Source organism: Taudactylus pleione, unplaced genomic scaffold, assembly GCF_031769625.1.
Source record: "Taudactylus pleione unplaced genomic scaffold, aTauple2 ptg000099l, whole genome shotgun sequence".
Lineage (NCBI taxonomy): Eukaryota > Metazoa > Chordata > Amphibia > Anura > Myobatrachidae > Taudactylus > Taudactylus pleione.
Genome location: NW_028284501.1, coordinates 792749 through 812988, shown reverse-complemented (window position 1 = coordinate 812988; position 20240 = coordinate 792749). Strand labels below are relative to the sequence as shown.

The 20240-nt window shown below is 47.8% G+C and overlaps 1 protein-coding gene across 1 annotated transcript in view; it reads left to right on the top strand.

The window, feature by feature from the left end:
• Positions 1–3167: 3167 nt before the first annotated feature.
• RAD50 (RAD50 double strand break repair protein) overlaps positions 3168–20240 on the top strand; it is a 157030-nt gene continuing 139957 nt past the window's right edge. Inside the window, exons 1-3 of the mRNA XM_088470381.1 lie at positions 3168–3381; positions 3628–3801; positions 16789–16872. Coding sequence (XP_088326507.1) covers positions 3673–3801; positions 16789–16872 — 213 coding nt within the window. The 5' untranslated portion in view covers positions 3168–3381; positions 3628–3672. The remainder of the gene's footprint in view (positions 3382–3627; positions 3802–16788; positions 16873–20240) is intronic.

Sequence of the window (20240 nt, the reverse complement as noted above, 5' to 3'; positions counted from 1 at the left end):
CCTCAATACAGAAAATGTTTTCCTTCCACAGTTTCCATGTAGATCACATCTACACCTTACACTGCATAGCTTGTCACATTATCATTGTGCTGCAGTGCCTATATATCAGAGAGACATCAGAGCCCTGTCAGTCAGAATAAGTACATGGGTTGAAACTGTTCTCTTATGTATTATGGCTCCCACATGTGCTAATGGCACTGGCATATAATTTCAATCAGAACGTGTTAAATAAAGTGCTGTTATTTACTTCTAACAAAAAAAATCAAGAACAATGCAAAAACAAATATGTCATATTCTGTGATATTTTACTGCAAAACGAGAAACTTAGATGTGGAAAGGGTGACTGTATGTAATATTCTGCAAACTCAACAAATATGGAGATGTGTTCCTGTGTGTCTTAATGGCAAAAATTTGCAAGAAAAAATCCTAGATTTCCTCACTGTCAAAATCTCTATCAGATTTAGGAAAACAAAGGCCCTCATTCAGAGCCGTACGCTCTGAGCAGAGCGCACGCTCTGAATGAGGGCCGGGCTCCATGAAAATGGAGCGTCCTCCTGGACGCTCGTATAGCTGTGGGTCACCACCCACAGGCTATACGAGCGTGCATTGTGATGGCCGCGACCATCGAAATTGCGAGCCGGAGCCTGCAGTTGAGGTTTTCAACCGCAAGCTCCGGAGTGATTTTGGCTCTATCAGAGCCAAAATCACTCCCACTGACATCACTAGTGATGTCAGTGGGCCGGCTTTTGACGGGAGGCGTTGACAGCACGCCCCCTTTGATCGGACACAACGAGCGAAGGACTTTCCTTCGCTCGTCGCGTCTGGCGCATGCGCACGACGGAGCTCCCTCCGTCGTGCGCATGCTCAGTCCATAACATCGACCCACTTGCGAGCGGACAGCCGCTCGCGAGTGGGTCTGAATCAGGCCCAAAGTCAGGTGTGTAGTCTTAAGCAGGCCATACACGGTGCGATTTTTTGCACGATATGCAGTATTTGTGTGATTACGTTGCGCGTCCCCGCCGTCGGAATTCTGCATTGTAGATCTTATAGAAAAGCAGTAGGATTCCGACCTATTGTGTACGATGCGACACACATCGTACGCGGTTTTGCAAGCAAAAGATCCGATGTGCGATGCACGAGGTCTTGCGCGGTTGTTTGCTGCAAACGATCCATTCTTAATGATTAGCTATCGGAAACAATGCATCTGTATTGTATGCACATATGTACAATCATACACCATTTGACAAATCGTATAGAGAATTATAAGGGAAATCGTAGAACACATCTGAACGTTGGGACATCGCACAGTGTATGGCCTGCTTTATCATTGCGTTTTGTTCCTCATACGCTTGTTCTCGATTATAGGGCCCGTTGCATTTATCTGAAAGGCCAGCACTTTCCTTAAAGGCTGACATCAGCCTGTCATAATTGCATATTAAGTGACCCCATAGACTTTCCCTTAAAATCCTTAAATTTATTAGAAAAAGGAGTGAATAAATAGAGAATAAGCCTCTATTAGGATGCTTTCACACTTCCAGTCGTTAATGCACTTTGTCCTTGTGTTGTTACCAGGGCCGGACTGGCCATTGGGCATTACTGGCATCTGTCAGAAAGGAAGTGGATAGATCCTCTTCAGATTTTGTACCCTGACGTCATCAGCCAGTGTCCAATGTCATTCCCTACCATCCAAGTGGGCATAGAGGGGGAATATAATCTAGCGAGCCACCGAGCTCGAAACGTGGCGAGGGGCCAACTTTCTTTTTTTGGTGGACTGTGTGGGAAGGAAACTGCACTTCCGAACTCAGGGCCTGAGACCCGCTCGCAAGCGGGTCGATGGTGCCCTAGTGCGCATGATGGAGGGAGCTCCATCGTGCGCATGGATCTCGCACCAAAGGGGGCGTGCTGTCGATGGTGGGTGACAGCACGCCCCCTTTGGTGGGCGTGCCGGGGGCGTAGCAGCCCAGACAGAGGCGTTCCCATGGGAAGGCTTACCGTCTGGTTCCGGCCCCACTGACATCACTAGTGATGTCAGTGGGAGTGCTTTTGGCTCTGATAGAGCCAATAGCACTCCTGGGCTTGCGGCAGCGAGACCCTACCGCAGGGTCTCGTCGCAAGCCCGATGGTCGCGATGGTCTTGACCATCGCGACCATCTTTTTGGCCGCTCGCATAAGTTGTGGGTGGTCACCCACAGCTATGCGAGCGACCAGGAGGCCGCTCCAATTTTAGGTAGGAGGGCCCTGATTCAGAGCGAGCGCTCTTGTCAGAGCGTCCAGCTCTGAATCACACCCTCAGTCCACGTCACTTCCAGGTACAAAATCTGGAGGGGAAATATGTCTTTCCTTGTCAGAAGGACCGATTTGAGGGGGGCTGACGTACCCCCACCGCCGGATACATGATATGCGGTCAGGGGGGAGGGAAGGGGTGGCGGAAGTGGGCTGGGAAGAAAAGGTGGAGTGCCGTGATGCCAGGCCCCGTGACTCGCAGCACGGCCCCTCAAAGCTAAACCACGCCCCCTTCACGGGTGCATGCTCCCAGAGCTGATGTACAGCCCCTTTTCGTCCCTGGTTGTTACATATGCATTTGCTTACCCTATTGTATTGACCAGAAGACTCCTAAAGAGAGGTTGGGCTCAAGTGCTCAACGATGTGATTCGCAGTCAACTGTGGCAGTGTCCAAGGCTGTACAATGCCGCAAATCACGGCAATGTATAGTGGGGGTTGGGGCCTCAATTATGCATAAAGTGGCCTACAAGAAAGTTCTAAATATAATTTTAAAGAGTGTCCCAGATGATATCCATTTGTTGGATGGGTACAAATCCAATTTAAACAGTGGCCCAGGAAAACTATATACTTTTTAAACAGCGGCCCAGATAATGCTCACATGCAGACTGCAGATATTTTTTTGAATAGGCCATACAGGAGCAGTTATAAAGACGCGGCCGGTGAAACGCAGAAAGTGACGCAAAGCAGGCAGCCCCCTTTCACTGACTACCCACCAGCAGCCGCAGCGTCGCTTTCCTTCCTTTCATAGTAGGGGATTGATCACTCGCCACATGGTTATAGTCCCCCTCTATGCCCAGTTGGATGGCAGGGAATGACGCTGGACACTGGCTGATGACGTCAGGGTCCTCTTCGTGAAGGAGATTTAGACACTACCATCAGCTGTGCCCTCCAGTCTGACTGTCACCTGACTCCTCCATCCCGTCTTGACGCTGAGATGAGACCGTGAAACGCAGCCAATAAGTCGCGTAGTCCGGACGTTTCTATATGAGACGCGTCAGTGACGTCAGTGCAGCGCGACTTTCGTTTTTGCCGCTACCAGCGTCCAAGTGCCGGGCGGGCTTCTGTCAAAATTAACGTGGAGAGAAGTTTGTGTTAATGGTAGCTAGCCACAGTGTGCCTCTGAGATTGCACATACAGTACTGTATGACTTCTTCACTTGTAGTATAAAATTAATACGCGCACCGCATTATAATGCTAAATATGTATGTGGTCGTGCATATATACAGTGTAACATTTATTTTCAATTAATCCTGTTGTCTTGAATCTCTGTAGGTAATTAGAAAAGTGGACGTAAAATACAACTTAGTTGGGGGACACATGTAATGTTCTAGTTTTTTCTTTCAGAATTCTGGAAAGTTTCAGAAAAACTAAATTTACAAGATTTCCAAGATGTCTAAAATAGAGAAAATGAGCATCCTTGGTGTGCGGAGCTTTGGAGTGGAAGATAAGGACAAACAAGTTATAAACTTTCTCAGCCCGCTTACAGTTTTAGTGGGTCCTAATGGTGCAGGGAAAACTGTAAGTCTAATTTTTTTTATTTATTTTTAATTGACTAAAATGTCAACTTATATTAGATTTAGGGCATTACATGCATGGCTTAGAACAATAAATGAGACGTTAAGCTGGGTACACACCATACAACGGTGCGGTGACCAATGTATAGCTATTGTACATCTTCTGCTCCGTACACACTGTATGATCCGACGTAAGATCACGTAATGCTTGATGTAACTGCACAAGGTTGTTCTTGCATCATCCCATCTACTATGCAGCACAGCTGATGGGGACAATGCGATAAATGACAGCTGGCAACCACGGAAAGGGCATGCACACTATACAATGAGTTCAATCCTCTTACCACGATGACCTCGCTGGTGCGTGTCATCGCTTCAATGGCTGCACTTTACGGCAGCCTGGATTTGCTGAATTTTGCTTACAGCCCTATAGGGCTCTGAGCAGAATTCAGCGAATACAAGCTCTGAGCGAGGTGCCGGTCCGTTGCCAGGGTTTTAATGCTGTTGCAGCTCGCACCCTTCGCACATAATATGATTGACCCCTTAGTGTACGATACATTGTATGATACATCGTATAGTTTGTACTCAGCTTTTTTGTTTTGTTCAGTATTTATTTTCTTTGTTTGAGTGTGTATAATTTTGTGTGCATGTGGGAAAGAAACTCACTTTAGTTGAGGAAGATTACAGTAGTTTATGGTGTTAAAACCAAATGGCAGGAAGTTGAAGGAATAGAATACTATCACTATTATCTGGTTTTAGGTGCGTGCATTAAGTCAAGACATTCTTTGCACTGCTTAACACTTAATTGCTTGAGTTATCTTCTTTTTGGCAAGGGAAAAACAAATACCACGTACTCCCTAACAAAGTGTATCCATTGTATTACTAGACATACTAAATATCATTGTGCGGTCATCAACAATCAGAAATAAGCAATCTAATATTCCCTACACTTGGAATGCTATCCACAGGTTTTCCTGTATCTAATAAACAAATTTTAAATTGACACATCACATGCCATTCATTTGAAACATATGAGATGTGGTAAATAGCAATTTTAAGTTTGACATTTATATATCTGAAATAAAAATGTAATTACAGATGTGTCCTCACACACCGAGCCTATATACGCCATGTGGCGCAAGTGAGCTGCTCCAAGTGGTATAGCATAATCTTTGCGTGTTTTTTCCCCAATGTGCTTCTTAGTCGCAACGAGATGTAACAAAACTGCTTCTGAAGACTGCACTGATTCCTTTGATATGCAACAATTCTATATCTGTGTGCGACTGAGTCTGAATCTACAAGGGAACTTGGCCTGAAAAAAGCTGCGGCAGCTGCATCGTAGCAGTACGTATACATATTCAGACTTAGTCGCACGCAGATATACAAGTATCACATGTTAACTTAATCAGTGCTGTCTCATGAAGTGAGTTTCTAACATTCAGATTTTGTAACCACAAAATAAGGTGCTCAGATTCTCTACTAATTCCCAAAGGCACATAACTTATTGACTTGAGTGTCATAATTGGAGGTGAATATATCAGTAGTCACATGCCCAAAACCCTATGTCATTTATTTTTTTTTTGAACAATTAACCTGTTTTTTACAGGTACAACACACAAGCAGACTTCACATATCTCACTGATATGTCCAGTCTGCTATCTCGGGAGAAATTTGCATAGAGAAAACACTGCAGTCTCGGGTGAGTAATCTCATCTTCACTTGCAACTCGGGGGGAGATATCTCGATCTGCATCACCATCGGAAAACTCACTTTCAGCTAAACTCACTTCTTAGTAAATTCGCGAGATGAAAAACGGGAAAATCACCTGAGATTCGGCAATGCAAATCGAGATTAATAAAACAAAACTCGACCAATCTCGATTCTTAGTAAATTTACCCCCAAGGGTCAAAATTAATTTGACTGAATCCAACCGATCGAGGAGTTCATCCACTCTGGACTTTGCATACACATCAAAGTTTTAGACTACATTCACCAATCCATGCATCCGCCTTAGGGACCAAGAAAATGGGGCTACACCACTCAGTATTGGATTTTCCTTTTACCCCTAATTTTAACTTTTCATACACATCTAATAATAACTTGTTCATGCTTGGCCAAGTGGTAAACTGCAAGGCCTTTGGTGAACTACCATGCCAGGAGGGGGGAGGTCACAATATTATGATGTATCAAGTTAGTTCTCCCGGGAACCTGAAAACACATCTGGAAAGTTGGACGCTAAGAGTCCCAAAGAAGTTTTCTGTTCCAAGGCTAATGAAGAATTACCCACAGCCAGCCTGAACCCTTCATAAACCATTCTTAGATACTTGGGGACAGAATATTAGTCATTCGCTGAATTTTAATATAATAATTCTCAGCATTCTTCCATTCTGCACAGTCCTTTCTTTGTGAATTACAGTTACCACCCACAGTTATTTCTGATTTCATTCAGTCCCATTAATGTGCTAGTGGTCCAGGAACTCAATAACAACCTGAAAGACATTTGGAAAATGTATATTAATCAACATCAAGCAAGGTTAGACATAAGAAACAGATTGACACAGAATGACAACCATCTCCATTATTCTCAGAGACAGAGCGGTAACTTTACTAAGGGCCTGATTGCTGCTGTGCGAAAATATGTAAAAGCAGCAGGAGGCACCTGTAGTAGAAAGATGCCCACTGCTTCTGCGTTCAAAGATGCGGCATCATATCATCTGCATGAACATCGCTCATCTGACTAATCCTCAGGTTATTCAGGATAGCCAGTGTTTTCACTGCAGGGGCCAGTGAAGCTGCATCTATGGACGCTGCCACTGGCTCGGAATACCCGTTGTCAGGGACATTGGCCGTCGCAACCCTTCCCAGCCCTCAATCTCAATCATGCTGCAGCTTAGGGGGTACTTCAACCATCATCGCAGACAGAATTCTGGAAATTTCTGGTGTCCGTACATCTCTGAATTAAGCCCTAAAGGTCAGTTTTTCAAAGCTGCCGACAGCTTTGACCAATTGATTTTAAGCTCCAACAGGCCACTGATGCCAAATCATTTAGTAAATTGACCCCAGAGTATAGCCAATCACGAAAAAGAAAAACTTGCACAACCATCGCTCAAATTCATTTGCTGTTCTTCTGGTTCTGTGGAATTGCCTTATACCATGAGGAAATAAACATCTTCTAACCTGGCTCTAATTCCCCCGATCAGAATTAAAGGACAGGGAGAGTTTATATACAGTAGTTGAGCAAATTTCAGATTCCAGAAAAAGACAGATATTCATTCTGCCTTGTGAATGGAAAGGAATAGAGAAAACTCCTGGGAACCAGTAGAAAACATTCATGCACCTCGTCTTATCTGAGAATTCATTAACAAATATCCCAGCAAACATTCTTGCGGCAGTACGGCTTTAAACTTGATATGCAGGAATATTGGTTGTTTTTTAATGGTATAAATAAAGCCTAGGTCCAGATAACTAGTAGTTACACATTGGTGAGCTTGTCTTATTCACTCTGGCCTCTGCGGGCACATTCTTACCAATACCATGTGGGCACATAGCTGGTTTGTGGTAAGTACAGTGTGACAAGGGCAGGTTTGTGTGAACATCTGTGGCACAGCAAATGAGAATGTGTACTACAACAGCAAGTTGCATACTCTAATCGCTTTATTAAACCGTTTTAAATTAAAATGTACATGTCATTCAGTCTTGGAATATTTAGCTTTCATAACATAGCCTACAGTAAGTGATATCTGAATTGCAGTGTACTGTTAGCTCTTATGCAATGCTTGATAAAATTTTATGTAAAACTTTGCCCCTCCTATCTGTCTGTTGCATTTCCTGTTAATGTGAGATCGTTAACAGTGCACGATAGATCGTTAGTCAGATTGGACACTATTTAGCACCATGTGCCAGGTAGCTTTCAATGGAAATCACTCACGATATCACATTGTGAGCACATGGTCTAGTATGTAGGCACCTTTTATAAATAAACTTTTAGTGAGCTAAAGACTCGGGGCCTGATTTATTAAGTATCGCTATTGCAGCTCCGTAATCGCCTGCAAGTCTGCTGTGAAAATATGCTAATTAATGCTAACGCAATGCCAGCATAGAGACGCCCACTGCCTCCCACTACCGCTATGTCACATCCGTAATACTTTGCAGTCTTGCGTATACATCGGTAACATCGAGTACCACCTGCCCCTCACACAGAATTACAGCAGCCCTGACCTTACTTAGAAATTGCTAACCTCGTTGCATGCAGTAAGTACTCAAGCTGCCTATGCTGCCGCAATGGCTAATTTAGGCACGCCCATGTCACTTGGAAAAAATCTCATTCATCATGTCACTTTAAAATAATCCATGTATTTATCTTTAGTCTGTTCATTAAAAGCATGTGTTTGAAACATTAATTTGAGGACAATAAAGCTTTATTTGTGTAATGTTTACTTGTAGATGCCTTTAAACTAGGGATGTGCAGGCTTGGATAAGTTCGAATTTGCACGCCGAGTTTGGATTTTTCCCTCCAAAAATCGGGTCTCAGAAAGAGGCAAAATGTAATCTTTCATGGACAAACATCATCATGCTTGGACAAAAGTCCATGGAAGATGATGTTTCTACTTCAGGGTCCATAGGGGGTCCACAGGGTTGACCTTGGGGGTATAGCTGGATCTGGATCCACGGGCACCACGCAGTTAAAGCTTTGCTGCTCCCAGGATGCACTTGGGTCCGTCCTCCTCTATACCCCGCCCCGGCCACAGGCACCTCAGTTTTAGTTGGTGCCCGGCCGGAGTCGGGTCACCCTGTCGCAGTGGGGCTGCAGGAGCAGCCCCTAAGCTTTATTTTAAAAGAGAAATTTTTTTATTTTTTATTTTTTTACACTGTTAGAGCGGCAGCATCAGACTGTCCTTTAGGACGTCCACGCTGCCGCTCCTTCTCCCCGCTGGCGCCGCGACGCCAGTACAGCTCTGGGGATCACGGCGGGACCCCAGAGCCTGTACTAGCCGGGCTCTGGGGACTCCCTTGACTGCTGCCGGACGCGACGGGGATCAGGTAAGCCGCGGGTCGCCGCGTGCGGCGGCCCGCGGATACTTCAATGCAGTCAGGAGCCTCCGGTCTCTGGGGACAGACCGGAGGCGCTAGCGGCGGCGGCGGGCTCCCCCTCAATTGAGGAATACCCCGCGTGTCCGCTAGACCACCAGGGTATCAGGCTGGTAGCGGGACCGGCAACCCGGGGGTTAATTGCTAGCCAGGGGAGGCAGCCTTCCCTGTCTAGCGGCTCCTCCCCTCAGCTCAGCGCGCCTTTCAACAAGCAGTCTGGCGTCGCTGAGCTGCTCTTATCTCTCGGCCACTCCTCCTCTGAGGTCTCCGGCGGCCATCTTTACTGGCACATCGCAGACTCCCAGGCGGTATCAAGTGGACCGGTCCCCCTGTGTACCTCTCCCCTGCTAAAGGACAGTGTACACAGCGCTATAGCCCTCCCAGACACTGAATCTGGGCGGTTGATTGTAGCGGAAGGTGCAGTGAGTATAACTTTTCTGCATTGTATGTGACTATTGCTAGTGCTGCCTGTCTGTGACTTATTCTCCTTACTGTCAGCTTATAACTATCCCTTTCCTTCTCCTACGGCCCGGCAGGTGTGTGGGGGAAGGGCGTTTTTCTGAGACCCTCACTTATATAAAACACGTATTTGTGGGGTCAGTCACATACTGTTGTGTGCTACACAGTACCATATCTGGGCTGTTGTGTCGCATACTGGTGAGTGCGCGGGTGTTAAAACCGTAATTCCTCTGGTGATACCTATTTCTTGTGATTTACGGTATCATGTCTGATGAGGAGACTGAGCGCTCTGTGGCTCCTGTGCTATTTTCCTGCAGACGCTGTGCTGCTGGAGTTGATGGGGAGGACTTATCTCAGGATGGTCTGTGCGGGCGGTGCCAGCTGGTACCGGGCCCCTCCAACCCCCCTGTATCACAGGACCCTCCTTGGGCGATGTTTTCACAGGTGCTGGCGTCTATTGCGGACCGGTTATCGGTCCCATCAGCGGTCCCTTCTAGGGCGTTACCGCAGCCCACCATCCCCCATTCCCCGAGGGTTCCACAAATGTTGCGGTCTTCCCCCGGGGCCCAGACTGTGGGTCCTTACTCGGGACTGCCTGTGTATGTGCAGTCTTCCCCAGGGATGTGTCAGTCTGTAGTGCCTTTGCAGAGTGTTGCTCCGACGGCTCCTCCGCCTTGGGTGGATGTTCTATCCAGCTCCGTACAGAGTCTGGCGGCTTCATCCTCGGCGTTTCAGTCTATGTTGCAAGGTGATGTGCCACCAAGGGTGTCTAAACGTCCGGTTGTGAGTTCACTAGCTGCGCAGTTGTCGGACTCGGAAGTGTCCTCAGATGATGGAGAAATCCATGAGGACTCTGACTCTGATGTCATGGGGCAGGAGGTGGAAGCTAAGTCCTCCATTAATGTTCCAGCCTTAGTTAGGGCGGTGCGGGCTATCCTACATGTTGAGGATGATGCGCCGGCTCCTAGGTCGAAGTTTCCTAATTTTAAAAAGGCCAAGGTGACCTCAACTGTGTTCCCCCTGTCTGATCAATTATCGGATCATATGGCGGCGGCCTGGCAATTACCTAGTAAGAGGTTCCATCCACAGAAGAGGTTGGCGGCGAACTATCCTTTTCCTGAAGCTCATTGCAGGAAATGGGAAACTCCGCCGGCGGTGGATTCCCACGTTACCCGCTTGATCAAAAGCGCGACGTTGCCATTGCCGTCTATCACCTCTTTGAAGGATCCCACGGACAGGAAGGTGGAGACTTGTTTAAAGTCCATTTATTCTCTTTCCGGGGCGGTGGCTCGCCCGTCCATGGCTATCTCCTGGGTGGCTAAAGCCATTGAGGCATGGGCCAATGCCTTGGAGGATACCTTTCCTGATGAGGCTCCGGATATCCAGAGAGCGTTAGTGGGACAGATGCGGGATGCAGCTTCCTATATTGGGGAAGCGTCTTTGGATGCCAGCCTGCTCACTTCTAGGGTGTCGGCTGCAGCGGTATCTGCTCGGCGCTCCCTGTGGCTGAGGTCCTGGAGGGCTGATGCAGATTCAAAAAAGGCTCTGGAGGCCTTGCCTTTTAATGGTGATTTACTATTTGGTCCGGATTTGGACAGAATAGTGGATACTTTGGCTAAGTCCAAGTCGGCTTTTCTCCCTTCGGCCTCTGCGCCGGCTAAAGTGAGGAGCTCTGCCTTTCGGTCCTTTCGGGTTCAGGGTAAGGCCAAGGGCCAGTCCTTCCCGAGACATTCGGCGACCAAGGCCGCACCCAAGCCCAAGAAGCAGGCATGGAGTGCTCGGCGCCCTTCTTCCAAGCAGGAGGATAAGCCTGCTGCCTGATGGGATGGGCCTCTCTCTGGGGGACCCCAGAGTGGGAGGCCGACTTCTCCAATTCGCCCAGTGTTGGCACAATACCACCACGGATGCCTGGGTTCGAGAAGTAGTCTCTCAGGGGTACGCCCTGTCTTTTCGGTTCAGGCCGCCCCACCAGTTTTTCTGTACGAGTCCTTCTCTGGACAAGACCAAAGCTGGTCAGATTCAGGTAGCTATAGAATCCTTGCTACAAGCAGGGGTCATTGTTCCCGTTCCGCAGTCTCAGCGCGGGACGGGGTACTATTCTACTCTGTTTCTGGTACAGAAACCCAATGGTTCTCATCGCCCTATCCTGAATTTGAAGTCTCTGAACAGATACCTCAGAGTTCCCAGGTTCAGGATGGAAACGTTACGTTCCATCATTCTGGCGATGGAACCCGGGGATTATATGGTCTCCCTCGATATCCAGGACGCCTATCTCCATGTGCCCATAGCACCGGCACATCAGCGGTATCTGAGGTTTGCTATCCTGAACCATCACTACCAATTTCGGGCGTTGCCTTTTGGCCTTTCCACGGCTCTGAGGGTGTTCACCAAGGTGATGGCGGTTATGGCTGCCCACCTTCGGGGTCAGGGTCTACGTCTGTTGCCGTACCTGGACGATCTTCTGCTGCTGGCGAGCTCCCCGGAGGTGCTTCTTCGACATCTCCACCTGACCATTGCTTGTCTTCAAGCACACGGGTGGTTGATAAACTGGAAGAAGTCCTCCCTGATTCCATCACAGCGGATGGTTCATTTGGGAGCCCTGCTGGATTCTCGTCAGCAGCGGATTTTCCTGACTCCAGAGAAGGTCGCCTCCCTGCAGCTGCGGATACACAGTTGCCTGAGCAGTTGCCGCCTGTCGGTCCATTCAGCTATGAGATTTCTGGGGTCCATGGTGTCGACATTCGACATGGTGGAATTTGCCCAGTTCCATTCCCGGCCCCTGCAGGGGCTGATTCTATCGGAATGGAACGGGTTACCTCACCGGATCCGCTCTCAGATGCTGGTGTTGTCCGCGGAGGTTCGGCAGTCTTTGGCTTGGTGGCTTCAGACGGTGCATCTGGTCGAGGGGCGCCCCTTTTGGATCCCGGACTGGGTCCTGCTCACGACGGATGCCAGTCTTCGGGGTTGGGGTGCAGTGACCGGCTCATTATCGCTTCAGGGTCGTTGGTCCGCGGAAGAAGCACTTCTCCCCATCAACATCCTGGAACTGCGGGCTGTGTACAGGGCCCTGCAGTCGTCCGGCCCCGCTCTTCACGGAAGGGCGGTTCAGGTGCAGTCCGACAACGCCACCACGGTGGCGTACATCAACCACCAAGGGGGAACTCACAGTCGGGCAGCAATGTCGGAGGTGTCTCGCATTCTTGCTTGGGCGGAGTGTCACGTTCCAGCGATCTCGGCAGTCTTCATTCCCGGAGTCCTCAATTGGGAGGCGGACTTCCTCAGCCGTCACGATGTGCATCCCGGGGAATGGTCGCTTCACCCAGAGGTGTTTCAGCTACTCGTGGACAGGTGGGGGCTGCCGGAGCTGGACTTGATGGCCTCCCGTCACAATCACAAGTTGCCTGTTTACGGGTCAAGGACAAGAGACGCAGGCGCCTGTCTGGTAGACGCTCTGTCGGTGAAATGGACGTTTCACCTGGCGTATCTGTTTCCTCCGATATCCTTACTTCCTCGGGTTCTGCGGAAATTCAAGCAGGACGACGGCACGCTCGTGCTGGTGGCTCCGGCGTGGCCCAGACGTCCTTGGTACTCCGATCTGAGGTGCCTCTCCATCGACGCTCCGTACCTTCTTCCTCAGCGTCGGGACCTGTTGTCTCAGGGGCCCTGCCTTTACCCGGACCTGGGTCGGCTGTCTTTGACGGCGTGGCTCTTGAGACAGCCGTCTTGAGGTCTAGGGGTTTCTCCAGTTCAGTGATTGGTACCATGCTTAGGGCACGCAAGCCTGCCTCCGCGCGGATTTACCACAGGGTGTGGCGCACTTATTTTCAGTGGTGTGAATCCAGAAACTATGATCCGCAGGTGTTCCGGGTTTCCAGAATCTTGGAATTTCTTCAATCGGGTTTGGACCTCGGCTTACGCCTGGCCTCTCTGAAGGTTCATGTGTCTGCTTTGTCCGTGTGGTTTCAGCGACGGATTGCTACACTGCCAGATGTTTACACCTTTTTCCAAGGTGTTCTCATGATCCAGCCTCCCTTCGTGCCTCCGGTGGCTCCGTGGGATTTGACGGTGGTACTGAGGGTCTTGCAGGGTCCTCCTTTTGAGCCGCTTGAGTCGGTGGAGCTCAAGTGGCTGACGTTTAAGACCATTTTTCTCCTGGCAATTGCTTCGGCCAGGAGGGTTTCAGAATTGGGGGCGCTTTCCTGTCGCCCTCCTTTTCTGATTTTTCACCAGGACAGGGCAGTGCTCCGCACGCGCCCTGAGTTTTTGCCCAAGGTGGTTTCAAAGTTCCACATTAATCAGGAACTTGTTGTGCCAGCTTTTCAGTCACCTGATCTTTCTGCTGGTGAGGCTTCCTTGGATGTGGTCCGGGCACTTAGAATCTATGTGGACTTCTTCGGTTAGGAAGTCGGATTCTTTGTTTGTCCTCTTCGGTTTTCACAAGAGGGGTTGGCCTGCCAACAAGCAAACGTTAGCCCGTTGGCTTCGTTCAGTTATTTGTGAGGCTTATGCGCAGGAGGGTTTACCTGTGCCAGCCTCTGTTAAGGCTCATTCCACTCGTTCTGTGGGTCCCTCTTGGGCTGCTAGACGTGGCGCCTCCGCTGTACAGCTGTGTAAGGCGGCTACTTGGTCTTCAATTCAGACGTTTTTGAGGTTTTATGCGTTTGACACCTTCGCCTCTCAGGATGCATCCTTTGGGCGCCGGGTACTTCTTTCAGCACAGGAGCGTCCCCGCCCTTAGTTGAACTGCTTTGGGACATCCCCAAGGTCAACCCTGTGGACCCTGAAGTAGAAAACAAGAGATATGGTAAGAACTTACCTTTGTTATCTCTGTTTCTACGAAGTCCATAGGGTCCACAGGGCGCCCGCCCTGACGCACCTGGCTTCAAATGGGCTGTGTGGCTGGTCACCGGTTTTCCGTCTCCCATTTCTGTGAGTATGGTTTCTTGTGTGTTCCAGTCTTCCTTCTCTCTGTTTAGTCTCCTCCTCCGGCCTTAGCTGCTTACCAACTGAGGTGCCTGTGGCCGGGGCGGGGTATAGAGGAGGACGGACCCAAGTGCATCCTGGGAGCAGCAAAGCTTTAACTGCGTGGTGCCCGTGGATCCAGATCCAGCTATACCCCCAAGGTCAACCCTGTGGACCCTATGGACTTCGTAGAAACAGAGATAACAAAGGTAAGTTCTTACCATATCTCTTGTTTTGTCCATGAAAGATGACGTTTTGCCTCTTTCTGAGACCTGATTTTTGGAGGGAAAAATCCGAACTCGGCGTGCAAATTCGAACCTATCAGAGCCTGCACATCCCTACTTTAAACATATTCAGGTAATTTGTATTATATATGGGATAATGTGTAGACTGCTATAAATTATACTGCGACTTCTACCTCCGCTGGGGCCGAAAACACCAGTACCGCTATATACCCTGAGGATTGGTACGATATCGCTGCTATATCGTACTGTGTGTGGGCATGATATCGGCCAGTACGCGCTCCCGTGGGGTCGTACATCACACCCCCAGATCTTCTGCATGTTCAGTTGATCTGGGGAGTGCGAGGTACGATCCCATGCAGCGCTATGCGGGTGGGGGAGGGGGGAGTTGACATTTCGGCGGTCGACCACCAGATTGCTCCATGTGTGGGGAACGCTTAATATGTCGGACGTCGGATCTCCCATCGCATCGCAAGGTGCATATCGCACTGTGTATGGGCACTTTAAGGCAATTTTAATTGCAGTATAAAGCTTTACTCAGTACTTCGTTCAAATCAGACCTATGTGTTACATTGTACAGTGGTTAGTCTTTTCATATTACAGGTTACATGCTTAAAGATATAACAGTGATTCTTCAATTAAGCTCTACTATAGCTGATCTACTTTTTGCAACTTAAGGTTTCTTTTTGTTTGTTTAATACTATGTAATCATTAGTCCTGGGCGTAGTACAAATGTGTGTAGTGTTGTAATATAGTTGAACACTTTGTGGCAAAAGCTAAATTATGTAACTTGTGGTATGTGAACAAATTACCAGCCATTGTTGGTGTTTCGCAAAGTGTGCAATTGGTTTCTGCACTGTGTGTGTTTCTGAACTAAACTTGAGCAATAGATAAAAATTCCTGTACAAAACATGAACAATGACTTGTATGTGATTTCTCCTTCAGAATGTGTTTACACAGGGGACAATCTACCCCATCCAGCTTTAAAATAAATCCTTATAATACAATATAAATATCAGTGATCACACTAACGCATGTACATGCGATTATGACTCCTCATTCCCCATTTCTAGGGCACTCCTCCAGGTCAGTTCTATGCATCTCTGTACACATGAGCCTGTTCATTAACAGAAAAGGAACTCTAAATGGAGGAGAAAGCCAATAGTGTCTTTTGTCCATACTGATCTGTGTTTGAGTAAGTAAGTAACATAATATGACACTAATAATTGGTAGTGGTACAGTACAGGTCAGGAATAGCTAAGGAGTACTAAACTAATATTCGTACAACAGGGGTAGTGGTGTATCTGTAATGAGTGCAGGTGTGCATTGCTCACGGTGTCGCGCGCAGTACACTCTTCCCCTATTCTAGCTCACAGCAGTGCTGCCATCTTCCTATCTATGTATTTGGAAAAATGGCGGCACAGCACTTTGCTCTGACCTACGCCGCTTGTGCCGTATTTCGGAATACATCGCTGCAGAGATGGCCGCACCACTATGAGATGGAATAGGGTAGGGAGCAGCCAGACAAACACAACCATTCCCGGTCTCCACCAATGCAGGTATGGTGAGGGGGCCACTGCATGCAGGCCATTCTCATTTTTTTAAATGCCTTTGAGCAGGGTGAGTATTAGCATCATTGTACATTCTTTACTGTGGCAATGAAATTGTGTATTTAATTACTCTACTGTAACTCATAGGTAAGTAATCAATTACTTGTTGGCAAAAGTGGTCACTCTAGGTTTGTTTGGATTAATTAAATTATTCCTCTATTTACATTTAAGGACTATTTCTGTCCAAAGAAGAGTTTGGCAAAGTAATATATTATACCATTATAATTACCGGATGCTGCCGCCATTGCCTACGACTAGCCTTCAATAATCACCCCATGCTGCACTCACTAACTACACTTCCATAATTACCAGTTACCAGATGCAACCATCACACATTACACAATATAATTAACTCATCCTGCTGTTTATAGTTTCCATGTATTCTTCTATCATCTTGTGACCTAAACTGCTATTTGAAGCTTTAATTAACTAATTTATTGCACAGATTTAATTATCCTTTTTAAAAAAAATGTCTATGGCTTTGTAAATAAAGACTAACGGACTATCCTTGGTACGTAATGCAGTCTTGGCGACCATTTTAAATTTACGCATCTCTTGTGAAATTTGAATGTCTAGAATTGAAAGATAAACATTTAAGATGTTAATAATTTATTTATTGCTATTTTTCAGACCATTATTGAGTGTCTCAAGTATATTACAACTGGGGATTTTCCACCTGGAACGAAAGGTGGATCATTTGTCCATGATCCAAAGGTATTAGTCATATTCATAGTGCTGCAGAATTGTGCAGTGGTTTTACAAGACACCTACCATGTTGACTTTGCTAGCGTTTATATAAGCTCACTAATGAGGCATGTACAAGACAATGGGCTGAAATCAATTATCCTCAAATTGAGGATTGGCACGAGCAGTGCCCAGGGCTATTCAATTGCAGCTCACAGGCTGCACCCATTGCAGATTTCTGTTTAGTTCCTGCTGAGGCTTGGACAAAATTTGACATTAAGTTGGACTTTCTGCTCTTATCGCGGCCCTAGTGAACACGTTAACCTAGAGTGTTTCTTTTGTTACAGCCTTATTCCAAAATGGAATAAATAAATTTTTGTCCTAAAAATTCTACACACAATACCCCATAATGGCAATGTGTAAAAAATTTTTGGGGAGATTTTTGTAAATTTAATTTAAAAAAATCACATGTACGTAAGTATTCACAGCCTTTGCTCAGTACTTTGTTGATGCACTTTTGGCAGCAATTACAGCCTCAAGTCTTTTTGAATATGATGCCACAAGCTTGGCACACCTATCTTTGGGCAATTTTGCCCATTCCTCTTTGCAGTGCCTCTCAAGCTCCCATCAGGTTGGATGGGAAGTGTCGGTGCACAGACATTTTCAGATCTCTCCAGAGGTGTTCAATCGGATTCAAGTCTGGGCTCTGGCTGGGCCACTCAAGGACATTCACAGAGTTGTCCTGAAACCACTCCTTTGACATCTTGGCTGTGTGCTTAGGGTTGTTGTCCTGCTGAAAGATGAACAGTCGCCCCAGTCTGAGGTCAAGAGCGCTCTGGAGCAGGTTTTCATCCACGATGTCTCTGTACATTGCTGCATTCATCTTAACCTATATCCTGACTAGTCTCCCAGTTCCTGCTGCTGAAAAACATCCCCACAGCTTGATGCTGCCACCACCATGCTTCACTATAGGGATGGTATTGGCCTGGTGATGAGCGGTGCCTGGTTTTCTCCAAACATAGCGCCTGGCATTCACGCCAAAGAGTTCAATCTTTGTCTCATCAGACCAGAGAATTTTGTTTCTCATGGTCTGAGAGTCCTTCAGGTGCATTTTGGCAAACTCCAGGCGGGCTACCATGTGCTTTTTACTAAGGAGTGGCTGCCGTCTGGCCACTGTACCATACAGGCCTGATTGGTGGATTGCTGCAGAGATGGTTGTCCTTCTGGAAGGTTCTCCTCTCTCCACAGAGGAATGCTGTAGCTCTGACAGAGTGACCATCGGGTCACCTCCCTGACTAGGGCCCTTCTCACCTGATCGCTCAGTTTAGACGGACGGCCAACTCTTGGAAGAGTCCTGGTGCTTCCGAACTTCTTCCATTTACGGATGATGGAGGCCATTGGGACCTTCAAAGCAGCAGATATTTTTCTGTACCCTTCCCCGGATTTGTCTCTGAGGTCTACAGACAATTCCTTGGACTTCATGCTTGGTTTGTGCTCTGGCATGCACAGGCAAGTGTGGGACCTGAGCTCAATTTTGAGCTTCATGGCAAAGGCTGTGAATACTTATGTACATGTGATTTCTTTTTTTTTTTTATTATTAAATTTGCAAAAATCTCAAAAAAAACTTTTTACACATTGTCATTATGCGGTATTGTGTGTAGAAATTTGAGGACAAAAATGAATTTATTCCATTTTGGAATAAGGCTGTAACATAACAAAATGTGGAAAAAGTGAAGAACTGTGAATACTTTCCGGATGCACTGTATAACTCTGGGTATTTATCCCAAAATCTATGAGTAAACAGGCGTCGGCTGCATCTTTACCGTGCAAGGAAAAGGGCTTGTAATTGAATAGCTCCAGGTGTTTTAACTCGAGGCTACAACCCTTTTCCTCATGCAGTAACATATTGCGGGTAATTGTAGTCGGCCCAATGTACAGTAAATGTTTCTTGAAAAGATCACTTTAAGGATCAGTCTTGCATAATAATTACTTAGGTGAATCAATACCTTTTTCTTCATCAGGGTCCTTAGAGTCCACAGGTCCTTGACCTTGGGGTATAGGTAGGCTGGGTAACCAGTCCGGGCACCACACAGTTAATCTCTTTGAGCCTCCCAGGATGCAGCAAGCTCACCTCCTATACCCCGCCTCCCGGCCAAGGCACTCTGTTTCGTCGGTGCTCGGAGGGAGTCTGGTGTACCACGCAAGGGGGGCTGTTCGCAGCCCCTGAAGACTTAGAGTAGGTAATGTGGACAGTACGGTGGACGTCCACATCACTGCCCCGCCGGTGCCGAGACCCCAGTACTGATCTGGGGATCTCGGCGGGCCTCTGGGGGTTGTTTTCTGCTGACAGGGACCCCGGAGGATCCCTGACTGTGGCCGGGTCTACGGGGGATGGGTAAGTAAAGGCGGACATCCGCGTCGGGCATCTGCCGTCAGTCATATGTTCACCCAGAGCTGGGGGCTCCCGGGGTGCAGGTTTGCTGGTGGAGCCAGGCACTGAGTCCTGCGCTCCACCTAGCCTGCAGGGACAGCGGACCAGAGCAGTAGCGGTACCGCTCTGGCGTCCCTTGGGTTAATTGCAGGCCGGGGGAGGATGCCTTCCTTGTTTACGCGCTCTTTGTTGGGCTCCTCCTTCTGTCTGAGCTCCGGCGGCCATTTTATGAGACAGGAGCTTCAGTCAGCGGTGGAGCCAGGTCCCTCTCCTGCATACCTCTCCCTCAGGACTGAGAGGTGCAGGTCCAGTGCCTGGATAGTTGACTAGAAGCGCTGATAGACACTGTTTCTGCTGAGTGCTGTTGCCTGTGTCAATCCTTTCTTTTACTGTCAGCCATTTTAGCTATCCCTGTTTTTGTCTTTCTCCAAAAATATTGACCTTTATAGTACAAGGGGCGGGATAGTTTGTATTTAGACCAGGTCTGTGTTTAATAGTCACATACATTTGGTCTATTTACCGTTATCATGTCAGGTGATGATGAACCTGTGAAGCTTGCTGCACCTGCCCTGTATTCCTGCATTAGATGTAAGGCAGGTATTGGGGAGGAAGAGGCAGAGAGAGGGGGCCTATGTACTACATGTATGCTACCTAGCCCTTCTCAGGCCGCCGGCTTGCCGCAAGAGTCTCCTTGGGCAAAAAGCCTCAGGCTATGTCCATACTGGCAGGATGTTTAGCGGCTCCGTTTGTGTACCCCTCTATGGGGTTCACACAGCAGCCGAATGTACCGGGCCCTTCTCAGGGGAGCCCTGGTCAGATGGTGACACAGAGCCAGCTGGTACCTGTGCATCAGGTGTCCTCTGCCCCTAGTTGGGTGGACAAATTTCCCAAGGCGGTTAATTTCCTTACGGAGGAATTCCCGCTTAGACCCGCAAAGAGGCCATTATTGTCATCCCAGCCTCAGTAT